Here is a 17,611-nt window from a genome sequence, read left to right on the forward strand (position 1 = left end):
CAACTCTTACTTACTTTGTCCTTGTGGACTCTCGATGTTGGCTCATTAAGTTCACCTAATAGGGGTCCATCTTTATTGATGTGTAAATCGTTTCCTCGACGTAGTAGTTCTTCGTGTGACAACTCGGATCCACACCAAGGGACAAAGAAAGTAAGGGTTATTAGTCACTGAGGAGAGTATCAGCCGTGATCTGGTTGTCCTTTGTGTGAATTAACATTCGCGCTCGAGAGGAGGAAGCTTTTCAATTAACCGCTGGAAAGAAGTAACAATTTCGTTAGCTTCTGTTTTCATTCACTTTTTGTAGCATGCTTTATTAATTTATATCTTTGTCTGTCTTTGAAATTCCTAATTAGAATCTGAAATGTGGGAATATTTTCCTTGAAAATCCTTCCACATTTCGGGTTGAATTCTCGTTTTTTTCCAAATTTATTCTAATTTTTTTGTTTGTTTCAGGTCGAGCGCTAGAGGACCATGGATAGTGACCCCGTATCCAATAACGACATAAACCCTATAACGAATCGACACCAATCATGCGCCATTACCATCCTGGGTTGGGGTGAGTCAAACCATCATTCGGAATCGAGCCGTCGTTGGAGGAAGACGTACAGGCAAATACATTCTTTTCTTATTTCTCATACTTGTTTAATTTATTTTATGTTTTAGGAAGGACGCTTATAGGACAAGGCTACCAAGGAGTAGGAAGTAAACACTCTCCGTTTACTTAAGTCCACATTTATTTAAATAATTTCAAGGATAGATAAATTTAATCTTATTATTTTCATTCATTGTTAATTCAAGTACAGGTGTTTATTGAGAAGTGGACTCTCGAGTGTCAACTGGCTCGGGCTGATCCTCCTTCAGTGACTATCAACTCTTACTTACTTTGTCCTTGTGGACTCTCGATGTTGGCTCATTAAGTTCACCTAATAGGGGTCCATCTTTATTGATGTGTAAATCGTTTCCTCGACGTAGTAGTTCTTCGTGTGACAACTCGGATCCACACCAAGGGACAAAGAAAGTAAGGGTTATTAGTCACTGAGGAGAGTATCAGCCGTGATCTGGTCGACCTTTGTGTGAATTAACATTCACGCTCGAGAGGAGGAAGCTTCTCAACTAACCGCTGGAAAGATGTAACAATTTCGTTAGCTTCTCTGTTCATTCACTTTTTGTAGCATGCTTCATTAATTTATATCTTTGTCTGTCCTTGAAATTCCCAATTAGAATCTGAAATGTGGAAATATTTTCCTTGAAAATCCTTCCACATTTCGGGTTGAATACTCGTTTTTTCAATTTTATTTTTGTTTTCTTTCTGTTTCAGTTGGAGCGGGAGAGAGCCATGGATAGTGACCGCATTTTCCCAATATCGACATAAATCCAACACTAATCATGCGCCATTGCCATCCTGGGTTGGACCAAGTCAAACCCTCACTTGGAATCGGGACATCATCGGGAGAGGACGTACTGGCAAATAATTTATTTTTTTATTTCTCATACTTGTTTAATTTATTTTATGTTTTAGGAAGGACTCTTGTAGGACAAGGCTGTCAACGAGTAGGGCTTAATTACCAGTCCGTTTACTTAAGTCCACATTTATTTAAATAATTTCAAGGATAGATAAATTTAATCTTATTATTTTCATTCATTGTTAATTCAAGTACAGGTGTTTATTGAGAAGTGGACTCTCGAGTGTCAACTGGCTCGGGCTGATCCTCCTTCAGCGACTATCAACCCTTGCTTACTTTGTCCTTGTGGACTCTCGACGTTGGCTCATTAAGTTCACCTAATAGGGGTCCATCTTTATTGATGTGTAAATCGTTTCCTCGACGTAGTAGTTCTTCGTGTGACAACTCGGATCCACACCAAGGGACAAAGAATGTAAGGGTAATTAGTCACTGAGGAGAGTATCAGTCAAGATCTGGTTGACCTTTGTGTGAATTAACATTCACGCTCGAGAGGAGGAAGCTTCTCAACTAACCGCTGGAAAGAAGTAACAATTTAGTTAGTTTCTCTATTCATTCACTTTTTTTAGCATGCTTTATTAATTTATATCTTTGTCTGTCTTTGAAATTCCTAATTAGAATCTGAAATGTGGAAATATTTTCTTTGAAAATCCTTCCACATTTCGGGTTAAATACTCGTTTTTTCAAGTATATTTTTGTTTTCTTTTTGTTTCAGGTGAGGCGGCGCCGCCTCCCTCCCCGACGGTGTGCCACCTTGTCGTGGTGGGGGGGCTCACTTCTACAAGATCCCTTCCGATTAGTAAATGATTCGAATTAATTTTCTGATCTTTGGGAATCTTGTAGAAGTGCCAAGAGCACACCACACCTTAACGGGAATCCATATACCAACATTACAGGGCGAAAACTATTTCGCATGCAGCGTCGTCATTTGTTGACGGATTGTAAAGTTATTACAGGTTTTTGGGAATGCCAGAAGCTTATCTACTAAGTTACGTTAGGAAAATTAACAAAAAATGAAAAAAAATTTTTGTTTAAATAAATATATTAACATTATTGAGAAACAACAATTAAATCGCAAAATCCCCCAACGTACTTTACTAGATAATGTTCATACGTTTCCAAAAAGTCCACAAAAATGCAAATCTGTCAAGAAATGACGATGCTGCAGGCAAAATAAATAATTGAAGAATTTCGTGTTGGCGACTTCCCGAACACGAAATTCTTCCATTATTTATTTTGCATGCAGCATCGTCATTTCTTGACAGATTTGCATTTTTGTGGACTTTTTGGAAACGTATGAACATTATCTAGTAAAGTACGTTGGGGGATTTTGCGATTTAATTGTTGTTTCTCAATAATGTTAATATATTTATTTAAACAAAAATTTTTTTTCATTTTTTGTTAATTTTCCTAACGTAACTTAGTAGATAAGCTTCTGGCATTCCCAAAAACCTGTAATAACTTTACAATCCGTCAACAAATGACGACGCTGCATGCGAAATAGTTTTCGCCCTGTAATGTCGGTATATGGATTCCCGTTAATTATACTATAGTTTTCTTTCCCGGGTTGAATTATATTATTTAATTCATTACTACACTATCTGATGCCTGAGCTACATATGATTTAATTTCCCATTGTGTATATACGAGATAAGCGAGGATGAGATATACATAGGCGCGCGTATTAGTACTACATAGTAAGAGCGCTGGTGTCTTTTTAAAGCAGTTCCTAAATGCATCGAAACATTAGAAAAAGCCATACCTGGCATTGGTTGTATCCCGCAAGGACAGAAACTGTAGCGTAGGATCCCGCAGTGAACAGAAACTATAGTGTAGGATCCCGCAGGGAACAGAAACTGTAGCGTAGTATCCTAAGGATACTACGCTATAGGAAAATTATACTACGGTAGTATAATTATACTACACTTGGCAACGCTGTTGCCGACTACCGTATTTGCCATTTGCCGCCCGTATTCGTCGTAACTTCGTAAGGCCCGTCGTAGCCGTCGTACGTAGGCCGTAACGCCGTAAAGTAAGCCTGAAGCAGCGTTGCCAACTCCGCCATTTTGAATTATGCTACGATTGGCAACGCTAGCCCACCGCCCGACGTGCCCTTAGCGGGCCTTAAGCCCTACTCATAATGGCCAATGGATAGCCAATGTAGCCATGATAGGCCATCATAGGGTGCATTCCAAATTACGCATGAAGCGCATAGAATGTACAGTTTATGTCACATTTATTATAGAATTTAAGTGCTTACTGCGCGCATATGCGTGACTCGGAACGCACCCATAGTAATTTTAAGACGGTAGCGCCATTATTTGAAAAGTTAAGGAGGGTAATAAATGGCACGCCCAGTGGGCAGTGATGCCAGAAATGAAGTTTTTTATAACTATAAGCGAGTAGAGAGTAGGGATACATACACACATCACATACGCACATCTACATGAAACGTGATTGGTGAAAAAGTCCAAATTTGGCATCACTGAATGACCACATTAATCAATCCGCTATTTGCCGCCATTATAAGGCGCGTTCACGGAACACGCACCTTAAAGATATCAACAAAATTTGTAGGCAAGAATTAAAGGAAATCCTTTAAGAGTGAATCTGTGAGAATTTAGGAGAAAATATATTAATTGTTTCTGGTAACAACTCCAAGTAATACACTAATTAACCTTCCAAAGTATACTCATGTGCATGTCGCATCATGAGTCGAAGTTCAAATCAGTTCAAATTAATTGCATTGTCCAATTGATATAGCATCAAAGTTACCTGAACAGAACTATTAAATTTTGTTTCCTAACCTACTACCAACTTCAACATATTGTTAGGTCAGGTATTCAATTTTACTCAACCTATGCATGCATTTATTATTTCTTTCCTCTTGAGCTGCCTTTCTAGTGTTCCGACGTTCTGAGTCATGCATAAAACAATTAGTGTTAGTATAGTTTATGTTACTTTTTTTGTGCATACAGTTTAAGTACTTTAGCCATAATACACGCATACATATACATATGCGTAAGTGCATGACTTGGAAGCTTGGAACTCAACCTTATTGGTATACTTTTCATTGTTATAATACTTTACTATTATATTGTTGATTGTTTATTTGATAGCAATATTATATTTTTGCAGATTTTACTGCATTCTCTTGTCTTTCGTTAAAAAAAAATAAAAGTTTAAATTTATACATATTATTATAATTATTTATAAAGATGAATAGTTTAGGAGAAACCTGTAATGAATTAAAGAAGCAATATGACTTTTGTTTCCATTCATGGTTTTCTGAAAAGTTTTTAAAAGGTGATTCAAATGATTCTGAGTGTGATCCTATGTTCAAAATCTATCAACAATGTGTTAAGGTAATTATAATGACTTTATAATACTTTAGGTATCCTATAAGTAGCCAATTAACTGTTGCACAAAATATGGAGGTATGCAAAGAACTGAAACAAAAATATGATGACTGTTTCAATATTTGGTTTTCTAATAAATTTTTGAAGGGAGATTTTAATGATTCTATGTGTGCTTCTTTACTCAAAGCATATAAAAATTGCGTGGAGGTAAGTTATTGGCCACGCATTCTTCAATTTATGTATTTATAAATACCAAAATTTAATAAACATGAAACTTTTATTATAATCATGTTTTAAAGAAATATATTTTGTATAATCCAATGTTATTTTTTCAGAAAGCAATGTTGGAGCAACATATAGAATTAAAAGATGTAGAAGTAGATCATTTAGGAACTGATAAAGAAAAGAAAATATAATTACTGTTATATAACTTTAAAACTAATTCATTTTGTTACTTAAATATTTATTGTTCAAACAAAGATTACACAATCCTATTACACCATAATTAATAACTTTTGAATTAAAAATGTTTGATACAAATTTCTTATAAAGAGCTTCCCTTGTATAAAATATATATATAAATTATAGTAAATATATAATAATTAATTATTTATTTTCTCAATATTTTTGTTATATATTATTAAGCAGCTATTCTAATCTTTTATATTTATATTAATTCTTCCTTATTTCTATGTATTTAAGCTTGATTTTTTTAGTTTGCTTTCACTTTTTACTTACCTCTTAATTTTTTGTTTGATTCTACTTTCTCTTTTTATTTAATCTTACTAACTCTTCAAAAACTTTACTATGTAGTTTATAGAATCTAAGTAACTTATACCTTTTTGTATTAAAGTAGAATAAAAACCTATCTCTATATATATGACTCCACCATATCCATATTACTTTTATTTCTTCAGCTCATTAAGTAAATAGCAGAATGTTGTTTTGAAATATATTTGTATGAGTAGTATTTTGACTGAATTAAACAATTTGGAGATAAAACAAATATTGTATTTTTAATTACTATGTGTAAATAGCTTCAGTAATGCTTTCTTTTAGGATCCAAAAAGACAGTTTTTTTTAAATTAATATTTAAAAATATCTTTAAAAAACAAAGAATGGCAAAAAACCAAATAAAATTGATGTGTGTATAATTACAAATTTAATACAATTCTATATAACATGTATTACAGTTCTACAATAATCCTAACATACAAACCCTACAGATTTTGAAAATTCTTCATAAATATAATAAAAAAATAAATTACATATTCATGAGATCTTAATTCTAAGCATTTAAGCTATTGATTACCCAATATTAACATGTCAAATGAATAACTATCAAATATTTTTTTATACCTATATGAAGTTGCTAATTGTATTATACTGGCATCTTAAAAATTGATGTGTAAAAACTGTTAAAAAAAAATAAAGACAATTATTATGTATCACAATGGTCAACATTGTTTTTAATCTATTACAAAAAATTATAATAGCTCGAAGAAAATTAATAATTGTTGTTTTTATACATACTACAAATAGATGTGGAATTTTAATAATTACCGGTTTGATGAAATTAATAACAAAAATTAGTAAAAAAACTTTAGCTAGCCTAAAAACATGGAATTACAGAAGATGGATGCGAACAAAAGTTTTGTACAATGACTGTGGATGAAAGTTTTCTGATAACTACATATATACATTTAATCACTGTCTTTTGATTCATCATCACTGGATGGTGGAGTGCTTTCTGCTTCTTCTTCAGATTCATCGGATTTTTCCTCATCTTCATTGTCATCGTCTTCATTCTCTTTTACTGAATCTTTTTTCTCTATTTTCTTTGCTTTTTTATTATCAGTTTCCTATATAACAATCAAAGGAAATTAGAACAAATTTATTTCTTTAAAATTGCAACATCGTAATAATAGCTCAAAGAATACTATAGTACTAACTGTTCCATGCTTTTCTCCTTTTCTTTTTGATTTAGAGTTTCCTTCTTCGTCTTCAGATTGTTTCTTTTTATCTACCTTCTAAAAAAGTATCGATTTTTTATTTTTTAAACATCATTTACATTTAAAAAAATTATTATTATTAAATACTACAAACCTTATTTGCGGAGCTATCATCGCTACTGCTGTCATCTTCGCTGATATATTCTTTGCTTTTAAAAGGTGAGCCTGTGGTAAGTTTAGATGTAGATGTTTCTTTCTTCATTTCTTTCTTTTGTTTATCTACTTTTTCTTTGTCTGGTTTTTCTTTCTTATCTTTAGCTTTACTACCGCCAGACGCTTCATATTCCTTCATCAAAACAGCATATTCTTTTTTCGCCTTATTTGCTTTGTCATCCCACTCCTGTATTAAAATTAATTTAAATATTAGACACTGCAATTTGATATTCACAAATTTGGAAGGGGTTTTTTTCTTTAGTAATTTTACACCTACAGATTTATCCTTTAATTCTCTCCACATTTCACCGCCCTTCTTTGCAATGTCTAAGAACGCAATACCCGGATTATCCGATTTGATTTGCTCACGATTAGCATTTAACCACATCATAAAAGCAGTAACTGGTCTTTTTGGCTTATTGGCATCCTTCTCCTTTTTGGACTTTCGTTGTTTCCTCGGCTTTTCAGACTTAATAGAGATATTAATTATTGATATTTGAATATTATAAAACGTCATTTAAAACAATTACATGATTATTACACTTACCACCGTCTTCGCAGATTTTGGCTTCTTCTCTTTTTTCTCTTTCTTTTCTTTCTTCTTACTATTACCGGACGCGTCTGAATCGTCTTCCTCGCTATCGGAACTGTTAGGATTACTGTCATATTCTTCAGCAACATCACTTTCATCCTAAGCGATTCGTAATATTTATTACATAAAAACAAATGATATATGAGATTTTTGTGTTTCGACAGTCAATATTTTAATTGGATATATTTTCAATAATAAATATAATTAAAAATTATTTACATCGTTCTTTATTTTTGAAACAGCTATCGTTTAATGAACTAATCAGGCGACGAGACAAACGAAGTAAGCTAATGAGGGAAACAACTTGAGGCTGGTGTTTACCTATCCAAGCTTTCCTTACTTATTACATTGCCTGTTGGTTCAATAAGTTGTTTCAAAACAAAAGAACAATAGAACAAAATATTATTAGATTCTTTTTACTTTTTATTATTCGAGGAATCTATGGTTGAAATATTAATTATCAAAAGGACAAGATACTGTGTATGATCTGATTATAGCAATAAGGGATAAAACATACTTGATTTGGATTAAAATCTTCATCCGTTGATTCTTCTTCGGAATCTTGATTTGTAACACCATCTCGCTCTTCCGCCTCGGCTTTGACTCTAGCTAAATAAGCGTCTGGTTCATCTTCTTGATCACTATCCCCAAAGTCATTATCATAATTAGGCTTATCCTGAAATAAAAATATCATTTTCTTCAAACATTAATAGTTTAAAAGCTCATAAGCAGTATGTATTAATAAAGATACTGACACTTTTACCCCTGTTCTTAACCCTAAGTTTCTTTGCTGTGATAAAATCAAATAATTTGCCATATTCTTCTTTTTCAATACTACTAAAAGTATGTACAACACCACTAGTCAGCTCAATTTCAAAATCAAATGACCTAGTAGAGCCGCCGCCACGAGCAAAATTAACTGAACTTATTTCTTCAAATCGTATATGTATAGGAGGTTTATGTACATAGATAAAACCTCTTTCTAGTGGATATAAATATCCAGCTGCAGCTTTAAATGAACATCCGATAGCAGGAGTTCCAGAATGTCTGAGAATAACAATTGAAAATGTAAGTGCTTTTTTTATTTAAAAGCAAACCATATAAGATGTTTAATATTAAATAAACTATACCCAATGAAATGCCCAGGACCAGTAAGCTTTCTGTTTATTATAACTTTCATAACTCTACTAAGTACTTCATATGTAGGTCCTGATAAATCCTTTGGTAACTTATCTTCATATTTTTCTTTCAGCTCCTTTCTATACTCATAAGGAATATATGTTTAATTAACATTAGTCTTCTAAAAAAATATTAAGATGAACATAAGCATTACACAGGCTGCTTACTCAGAAAATGGAAGTTCCATAGATGTATCTTCTTCTTGATTGAATAATAATACTAGATAGTGATATCTAGTTTGTCCTTGCTTAATAGGTGGATCTAAGCTAACCTATGAAAATATGAACATAAAAAATTTTAAATATTTACAAACTTAACTCTTGATTGGTAAATATATTAACAAAAAGAAAATATTACTTACGACAAAAAACATTTGCCTATTGTCTTTGTGCGGAAGTAAAAATAATCTAAGTACAGTTGACATTGGAATTTTATAATCAAATGTTTTTCCATGAAGTTGAAAGAATGATTGGAAAATTTTAATATCATAACGGCCTCTGAAAATTTTTAAAGTTAAATAATATATAAATGGTCCAATTTAAGTAACATTATTTCATATAAATTAACTCACCTAGGAGTAAGACACTGAATTTCTCTGAAAATAGCAATTGCATCTCCACTAACACTGATGACTGAAGCTTTTTCCATCACTTGCTGATGGAATGCTTCAACAGGGTCTTGATCCACACTATCGCTTACTGGAATATGGAATCTCATTTCCATTAAACTAACTGGTGCATCATCATTCTAAAAAGTATTGTTTACTTTATATTATTAATTGATTTGCTTTGGTTGTATAAATTTAATTTTGATGAGCTTACCTGATGAAATTCTAAAGTTACTTCATTTTTTCCAGTATTACATTGAGAAACATCATATAGAGGAATCTCAAAAGCAGTATGATGTCCAACGTCAAAACTAAGAATAGATCCATTGAATTTAGCTGTACCCCAATTCCATCCTTTTAAACTAAGCTCTTTTTCAAGCATGTCTTTTTTATAATTAAGAGAGAAAAACTTGGCAACCTTTTCTTGATCCTATAAGCAAGTCAATTAACTATAAAAATCTTAATGAAAAAAAATATTCTTAAAGCAAATATATGCATATAGATATAAAATTACATACTCCTTCCTTAAACCCTCTAAATCTATGCAATGTTCCATTTTTTAGAAAAATACGAAGTCCCCAAGTTCCTATGAACTTTTGATAATTAACCATATCAATATCATTAGCAGATATTTGTTCAACTTTGCCTGTTTTTTGATTTTTAAATATGATAGATTGGTCCGTTAATTTTAATCTTCCAGGTGACTAAAATAACAATTACAAATTAACAATTACATGAGCAAACGTACACATTTTGTAATTATCGAGAAAATGTAAAATTCATAGGTGAACATTAAAAACAATAAAAGTTCTTACCATTGCACCCTTAACCTCCGCAATAACATCTGGATATTCCAAAAAATCCATCTTTTTCCTTTAATTTAATAATATCAGGAATCAATTAGGCTCCTCTTTAATAAAAATGAGGGAAAAATGAGGCAATCACTAGCCTAGCCACCCAGCAGCACTCTCATTTACTCAAACAAATGCCATCTGCCGAAGGTACGTTCAAAAACTCCGATTGGCGGAGGTAAAAGCAAAAAGGAAAAACATCTCAATGCAGTAATGTGGTCATATCTAATACGTATTTTATTTATACATATGTACATACATTTAAATTATTTTATAGAAAATTACGTATTTATTAAGTGTTCGTATATATAAGTTTTTAGGATAAAACTAATTTAAACAATTTTTTTTAATTGTACTCCGAATGTTTGAAAAGCGATAAAGACGCCATCTTCAAACCCTCTTTCCTAGAAAAGTAATTGGTAACTTCGGAAATTTAGCGGCATTAAAGGAGAATATATATAATTAAACACGGTTATTAATTTTTTCATTAAAATTGCAAGTTATATTTGTAAAAATTACTCTATTCTTATATCGTTACAATTATTTATCTTCTTCTTTTAAGCGTCAGACATAACCTAAAATGCTTGATTCACGCTGTTCGCGCGTTTTTTTCAACATTGCAGTTTGAAGTGAACATAGCAGGCCGCGTTCAAAATCCTCAGCACTTAAGTAGCGCTATATCATGATTGGTTCAAACGTTTTTTGCATAGCGCTACCTTAGCGCTAAGCAAAGTGCTGGCAGCTGTGGGCAGCTGGACCAGTAGCGATGCTACTGATTGCCACTTGATTCGTTCAAGGTACATACTTCTAGCCAGCAACTTGGTAAGTGGATTGCACCAAGGAGTCAAGGGCCAATCAATAATAAACGTACATACTTATATCCTTTTTGGCCGTTGATTAGTTGCTGGTATCGTTTATTAAAAGAAAATGTTATTTATTGTTAACGTGAAACATACGATGTACTGCTTTATTACTTATTATATTAATAAGTATTAATGAAATAACAAAATAATATACATATCTATATATGTATAATAACAAAATAAAAGTGAGAATTTATTTATTGAAGATCATATTTAAATTATACAATATTAACTATTATAATAAGCAACCCTTTGATTATTCAATTGTTTTACTCGAATAATTTTTGTTCCTTGTGAGAAATTTAGAGATTACAAATCAGCTTACTTTTCGCAAGCGTCCTATGTTTTAACATAGATTTTAGATGCAAATACTGATAGGTACTGTATATAAACTGTACATGATGAATTTCTCACACTTGCAAGCGTATAAATGAAAAGTTTGATGTACATTTCGACTTACTTTCTTCATTATAATATTATTATTTTATGAACCAGAGTATTCGGATTGACTGAAATGACAAGAAAGAATGGAGTTTTAAACCTATTGGTACTTTTTATTTAATTCTAAAGTCGTTTACAAACTATACACAACATATATAATTATCACCGATCATTATATTTACAATAATTAAATTATGCGTTATTTCCTTCGAATTTATAACTAGATTCAATTGATTTAAATCGAATAATTACAAACTGGCCTCTAATTTTTATACTTTTTCCATCGATATAAAATTCAGTAATCGTACCAAAATATAAAAAAAATATAGCTTTGCTTGCTTAAAGAAATCCTATGAATTAATCGATAAGCTTCACATGACGTAGTAATGTATAAATATTGGGTGAGCGCGCAAAAATTATTAATACTTTTCGTGAAAAAGAAAAGGGGGTGGGAGTAAAGAGAGAGAGAGAGAGAGAGAGAGAGAGAGACAGGGAGGGAGGGAAGGAGGTAGGGAAACAGATTGTTCTTCGAACGAAGATAAATACAAAGAATGATAAAATTTCCATATCAGTTTTAGGCATGGTAATTGGATCCTCGATGAAATTTGAATCTTTTCAAGGTCATGAAGAACTATGAAGAACCGCACAGTAGATTATTCGTAGTCCTCCTCACCAGGTCTGACCTGGGGATATCTTCTGAGGGGTTTTTGATTATGCTGTCGTCTTTGCTGCAGTGGAATGTTAACTTCTTCAGGACTGCGGAAGACCTGGTTTACCGGTAAATGAAATTGCGAAATTCCTTGGGGCTGTGGTCTCGAGGATGCCGGAATGCTATTTAAAGCTGCTGGAGACGAGCTGACGAACACCTTCAATCAATAATACTACATGTGAAAATAATGACAATTCATTGCAGTCGCACGTTCCCATACTATATCTTCAGAAACCCGAAGATTTCTCAGGAAGAGCTTACGACATTTATAAATTGAATCGAGTCAACGTTCCTCACCTGCTGGACCGGTCGACGAGGAGGTGCCGGTGTCGGGGTGATTTGGTATTCCCCAGCTTCACGCTCGTCCGTGTAAATGTCCGCTGGATAGTAACGCTCGCTGTACCTCAAGGTCACGTTGGGTTTGCTCTCGGCTTCGGCCAGATTCAGAGGTTTGTACAGGTACTCGTTGACAAAGTGGTACTGCGAGCTTTTCTTACAATTGATATCGCCACTGGGAGGCATGCAGATCAGGTGAACCTGATGGAAGGTGAAGCCCTCGGGACAGATCCAAGAGTGCTTGGCGTTGTCCTGGCAGTAGTGGAAGACCTCGCAATTGAGGTCCTCGTCGGCGTAATATCCGGTCTGTTTATTAACGCAATCGAATTTGCTTTGGGGCAGGAGCAGGCTGAGACGATCGGGCTCTTCCTTCTCTTCCTCGAGCTCCTCCACCGAGACCTTGAAAAATTTTAAGCGTTGCGTAAGCCGCCATTATGGTGCGAGTCTTCACGGAGTATATTTATATAAGCTACACACTTGACCGTGTTGACCAAATTGTGGCTGGCCGCCCCTCGTGTTTCCACGTTGATTCGTCAGTCTGTAATCGCTCGGGGATGGTTTCCGGTAGACCTGTTAAATAATTGACGTTTTCATTCACATTCCTCAGGCTCTACACATACGATAAAAGCATCAGTGCGATCTTACGGGTTGGGAGTTGGGGTTTCTGTAAATCGGGGTTGGGGACGGAGTCGGCGTCACGGCATTATCCTCGTAGCTGTTATCGCGATATCCGGAGGATAAACCGGAAGTGTAAAGCGGTCCAAGGCTGCTCGGCTTTCCCGGGAAGGAGACTGATCTTGCGTCCAAGTCGTAGGGGTTCTGCGCAGCGGCCGCTGCAGCCCATATCACCAAACACCACCGGTACATTCTGCAACTATAAAAGAACATCGATCGAACTCTATATGTATATATTTACATATAGTATGTATATATACGAGCGATTTCTTCGATCTCTACAATCATTTGTGCAGCGTGCTGCACTTTCACGCCGCTGTTCGATTCACGCGAACCAGGGAAAGTAACCTTGAGTTGGACGCTGCCCATTCTCACTAGCTCTATTTTTATTATCTCTCTAATCTCAAAACTCTTCGACTCGCACACCCTACTTTTTTTTCTTTTTTCTCTTTCTTCGAGCATATCGCCACTATGTGTAATGGGGTAACGGTTTGGCGTAACCTATACTATATATATATATATATATATATATACACAATATATAGGTAATATGCCAGACCGTTAGGAAAGCGATTTCTTGTCGCCCAACCGCGCTCTTTTTAATAACAGATTTCTCTCCTGATTTGCAAGCTTGTTATGCTCAACGGTCAACGTAATTTTATCGAAAGTGATTCAACGTTTCGTTTTCACGATCACGCTCGCGTGTCGATGACCCGATGAAAAAGGTACGGGGAGAAATGGCATAATCTTCTTACATCGAAATACGCGTGCGTGTCTGTGCATCATCGGTGCTTTTGTGGCGTTACATTCGACGAAGCCGTGTGTACAGCGGCCAAGCCACGCAGAGTCGTGTGTGGAAAGCGTGTTACTTTCTAAGCAAGCGACAAAACTCGGGCAGCAGCGCGGTTTCACGTTTTCCTCGAAGATCATCGAGCCTTTGACTCCGAAACATATTTGTCCATCGTCATGCTGACAGACGGCAGATGTAATAAAAAAAAACAAACATCTCTACCAATTCTGGTTAATCACAAAACGTTTATCGCGAAAGTCTCACAGTTATACGACTTTCCTCAAAGTATTATATATATATATATATATATATATATATATATATATATATATATATAGAGAGAGAGAGGCTTCTGCAAAGTTTAATGAGGGGGGAGGAAAAAATCGGTAAACTGCCGAATCGGGTCACGCGTGAGAAACTTGCCAAAATCATGATCGGACTTGGTAGTTTTCTATAGGATTGGAAATGGTTGGTCGAGTGACTATTAATGGGAAGATGTTGGAAACTCGGCGAAAGAGACCAGCAGCAACACGCGCCAGGTGTGATTTCAATAAAATCGAAAGTCAGCGACGAAAGTATATACAGGTGCACAATTATTTGACCTATAAATCTTTCGCCGGTTCTTGTGCACAGGCAGCTAATACTTTCGAATTTGAACGAAGGGATTGGTGTGTCGAGTCGCGCGGGAATCGTCCGCAGGCGGCCCTCACCCCCCCTCCCCGAGGTCTCTCCCTTTCGGTCGAGAGAAGCGCAAAGGTCGAAGGTCATCCACGATTTTCCATTTAATAACGTGACTGCGGCGGACGCTCGTTGCGTCATGAGACATCTCGGGGTCATCGTCCGGGCGCGCAATTATTCTTTTGGTTCCCATGACGGCGACGACTAATTATCGAAAACTCGAGCCGAAGAAAACAGAAAAGTCAACTTTCTTCCACTTAACTTATCTAATTATGGGCTCTCGTAAATTATGGATGAGGCGCTTGACGCGCTAGGCCGATCATCGGCTCTTTTGACGCTTCGAATCGCGAGAATCTCGCTCGGGGCATCCCCGTGCGAGCGCGCCAAAGATTTCGCTTTAATTGGTGCTGCCTCGAAGCGCGCGCAATTACTGCAGTGTATATTATAGAAGCGGTTGATTCACGGATGATGCTGGTTATGAATGACCGCAAATCCATTGAAACGTTGAGCAACGTTTGAATTTATCGAAAGCAGCCGAGCCGATGAATTCGTAAAACGAGATTGACAATAAGGTTAATGCGAGGGGAAAAGTGGAGGGGGGATGAATAAAAGTGGGGAAGAAACGGAAAGTGGAATGTGCAAGAGTCGAAGCAGTGCGTGTAATATAATGGAAGCGGCGAGTCTGCGGATGGAGGAGAGAAAAATGTGGTTGTGTCGCTTTAACGAGGAGACCCAACCCCGCAAAGGTTCGCCAGACCAATGATTAAGGAGTGACCGCAGACTCGCCGTTTGCTCGATCGCCGTGGCGTGGCGTGGCGTGGCGTGGCGTGGCGTGGCTTGGCGCGTGAGAGTGAAAGTGAGAGGGTCAACGTGCAAAAATTGCTCCGCAAAAAGTATCTGTATCAGATATCGCGAGCAAGGTACCCCTTATTACACGCATCGCGAGTCCAGTCCTGCAACCACGCACACACACACACACAAACTCGTGCAAGTTTAATTTCGCCAAATTACCAAAAATAATCTCGACTTTCTCTCATGAGCCGTATTTCGATGTACCGATACAAGATCCGACGAATCAAATGTTTCTCTAGGAAATGAAAACTCATAGCCAATTAAGTGACAAGAGAATAATGAGATTTTTTTCGATCGAACCAGCCAGTGAAATCGACTGTCGACATCGATATTTTTTCACGCGAGCAAGAAGAGGCCAGAGTTGGCAGCTGATCAGCTTGGATTTTGTCCCTTGCAAAGAAAGCAATTGCATAATGGAAAAAGAGATAGTTGTCCCGCAACTGTAAAGATGGAGAAGGCGGCTGTATAATATAACGTTAACATACGTAACTGGTGAACCAGTCGGTTCGGCTACGACACGCTCTTAAGGAAATCTGGAACGAACTTTATTACGATAGCGACATTTTTCAACGGCCCCCAGCCATTTCGATTATTCCGATAAGAATCGTCAATCTCGACTCGATCTTATCACTCCGCCGTGCTAATTTTCCAATGTAATTATCCTTCGCAATGCGATTGTCCAAGCGAATCCCTCATTCGTCATCCCCTTTAAGTTCTGCCGAACATTAACGTCGCTACATGCTAAAACTTGTACCGAGAGAATTACGCAAAAAACAAATAGTTTGGCATTGTTCTCTCTGATGAATTTCCTTTCTAGTTATGATTTTTATTATAATGGTACCACTTTATGAGAATTGGTTCCTGGTTGCAATCGACAGACACCGGACCGGTTTCCTGTAGATTTCCGCGAGGCACGTGTCGGCAAATCTTGTTCGACACTGCTTGTTTATTTTTATTTATATATATGTATATATAATATTCCTTCTATATATTATTCAAATAAATTATTTCAACCAATCAGACACCTCAAAATTCGATAAATATCCGTACGGAAACCATGATAAAAAAACTACAATTGTAAATAGAAAAACGAAATTTTCAAAATATATTTAAAGAACGTTTTTCAATCGTCACAAATGTTACTATATATACTTTAAGTCGAAAAGCCTGAAGAATTTTATAAAAGTCTTTTTTTGGAGGATAAAAATGAAAAGGGAGATTTTTTTAAAACCGCACAGAAATTTACAAAGATGGACGCGGAGTGGAATAAAATTGATGCAGGAGGTCCACTTACCTGTAAATTAAAGTAGGTAAAGGAGTATTAGCACAGATACCAGATTGACAACACACACGAGCTTTATCTTCGGCGGGCAGCTCGTCATTCTCTTATATAGCGTGTCCCACTGAAAGTTGCCTCCACCAAGTAAAATCTGGATTCTCTTCGGGGTGGTGGGGCCGATTGTGGTAGCTCGCTACTACGATGCACTATCCACTTCGATTCAGAGACCACAGCCCACGTACGCTCGATACATTATCCAAAATCACCGCTATAATGCCGATAAATTCCCACCTGTGGGATCATCTACTGGAGAAAAGAAATTTTGAAAGGAACGTGCCTCCTCCTTCTCCTCCTCCTCATCCTCCTTCTTGATCAGATCTCGATCGCAAGATGCTTCGATAGAATTTTCCAGCTGGGAGAATCGCACGAATAATGCACAATTATAATATGGTAATAATAACAGCCACCTGGATAAGTATTCGACCATGACTAGCGGTGATAGCGAGAACGAATTAGGTATGCATTTTTCATTCGGAAAGAAAGTCTTATATAAAACAATTCAACTATGGACATACACAGTTCGAACTTGTTAGTCGTTTCGAGATAATTCGTAATTTTGACGTGAAATCTCATTTGCTAAATTTTAAATGCTGTACTACGTCTCTGTCACATTGCACGATGCAACAATATAGTTCAAATCGATTATTACGAGTATAAAAATATTAAAAATAATTCTTGCAAATGCAAAGTCTAAGATTTCGTCAGAAAACGATAA

The 17,611-nt window shown here is 35.8% G+C and overlaps 3 protein-coding genes across 6 annotated transcripts; 1 reads left to right on the plus strand and 2 right to left on the minus strand.

Moving 5' to 3' along the window:
• The first annotated feature begins 3,956 nt into the window (after window positions 1–3,956).
• LOC136776039 (TP53-regulated inhibitor of apoptosis 1-like) lies at window positions 3,957–5,430 on the plus strand. 3 transcript variants are annotated; one of them, XM_066731355.1, is made up of 3 exons: window positions 3,957–4,299; window positions 4,599–4,825; window positions 5,155–5,430. In XM_066731355.1, the coding sequence occupies exons 2-3, from the start codon at window positions 4,679–4,681 to the stop codon at window positions 5,233–5,235; spliced, it is 228 nt and encodes a 75-aa protein (XP_066587452.1). In that variant the 5' UTR covers window positions 3,957–4,299; window positions 4,599–4,678; the 3' UTR covers window positions 5,236–5,430. The 3 variants fall into 3 exon arrangements, with proteins under 3 accessions (XP_066587452.1, XP_066587451.1, XP_066587450.1); XM_066731354.1 differs by having other exon boundaries at window positions 3,958–4,294; XM_066731353.1 differs by lacking the exon at window positions 3,957–4,299 and adding an exon at window positions 4,316–4,521.
• A 114-nt stretch (window positions 5,431–5,544) lies between these two features.
• Ssrp (structure specific recognition protein) lies at window positions 5,545–10,383 on the minus strand. Its single transcript, XM_066731351.1, has 14 exons — window positions 10,178–10,383; window positions 9,881–10,066; window positions 9,577–9,792; window positions 9,327–9,502; window positions 9,117–9,252; window positions 8,923–9,026; window positions 8,707–8,835; window positions 8,332–8,623; window positions 8,094–8,252; window positions 7,532–7,675; window positions 7,262–7,453; window positions 6,926–7,171; window positions 6,772–6,849; window positions 5,545–6,681 (listed from the first exon to the last, which is right to left on the minus strand). The coding sequence occupies exons 1-14, from the start codon at window positions 10,226–10,228 to the stop codon at window positions 6,523–6,525; spliced, it is 2,268 nt and encodes a 755-aa protein (XP_066587448.1). The 5' UTR covers window positions 10,229–10,383; the 3' UTR covers window positions 5,545–6,522.
• Window positions 10,384–12,170: 1,787 nt separating this feature from the next.
• LOC136776315 (uncharacterized) lies at window positions 12,171–16,983 on the minus strand. Of its 2 annotated transcripts, none has more exons than XM_066731740.1 (5): window positions 16,852–16,983; window positions 13,208–13,436; window positions 13,040–13,132; window positions 12,524–12,961; window positions 12,171–12,383 (listed from the first exon to the last, which is right to left on the minus strand). In XM_066731740.1, the coding sequence occupies exons 2-5, from the start codon at window positions 13,427–13,429 to the stop codon at window positions 12,171–12,173; spliced, it is 966 nt and encodes a 321-aa protein (XP_066587837.1). In that variant the 5' UTR covers window positions 13,430–13,436; window positions 16,852–16,983. The 2 variants fall into 2 exon arrangements, with proteins under 2 accessions (XP_066587837.1, XP_066587838.1); XM_066731741.1 differs by having other exon boundaries at window positions 12,247–12,398.
• Window positions 16,984–17,611: the final 628 nt, after the last annotated feature.

The sequence above is a fragment of the Prorops nasuta genome, unplaced genomic scaffold, assembly GCF_024137725.1.
Source record: "Prorops nasuta isolate Cenicafe-Biocafe unplaced genomic scaffold, Cenicafe_Pnas_1.2 PNAS00009, whole genome shotgun sequence".
NCBI lineage: Eukaryota > Metazoa > Arthropoda > Insecta > Hymenoptera > Bethylidae > Prorops > Prorops nasuta.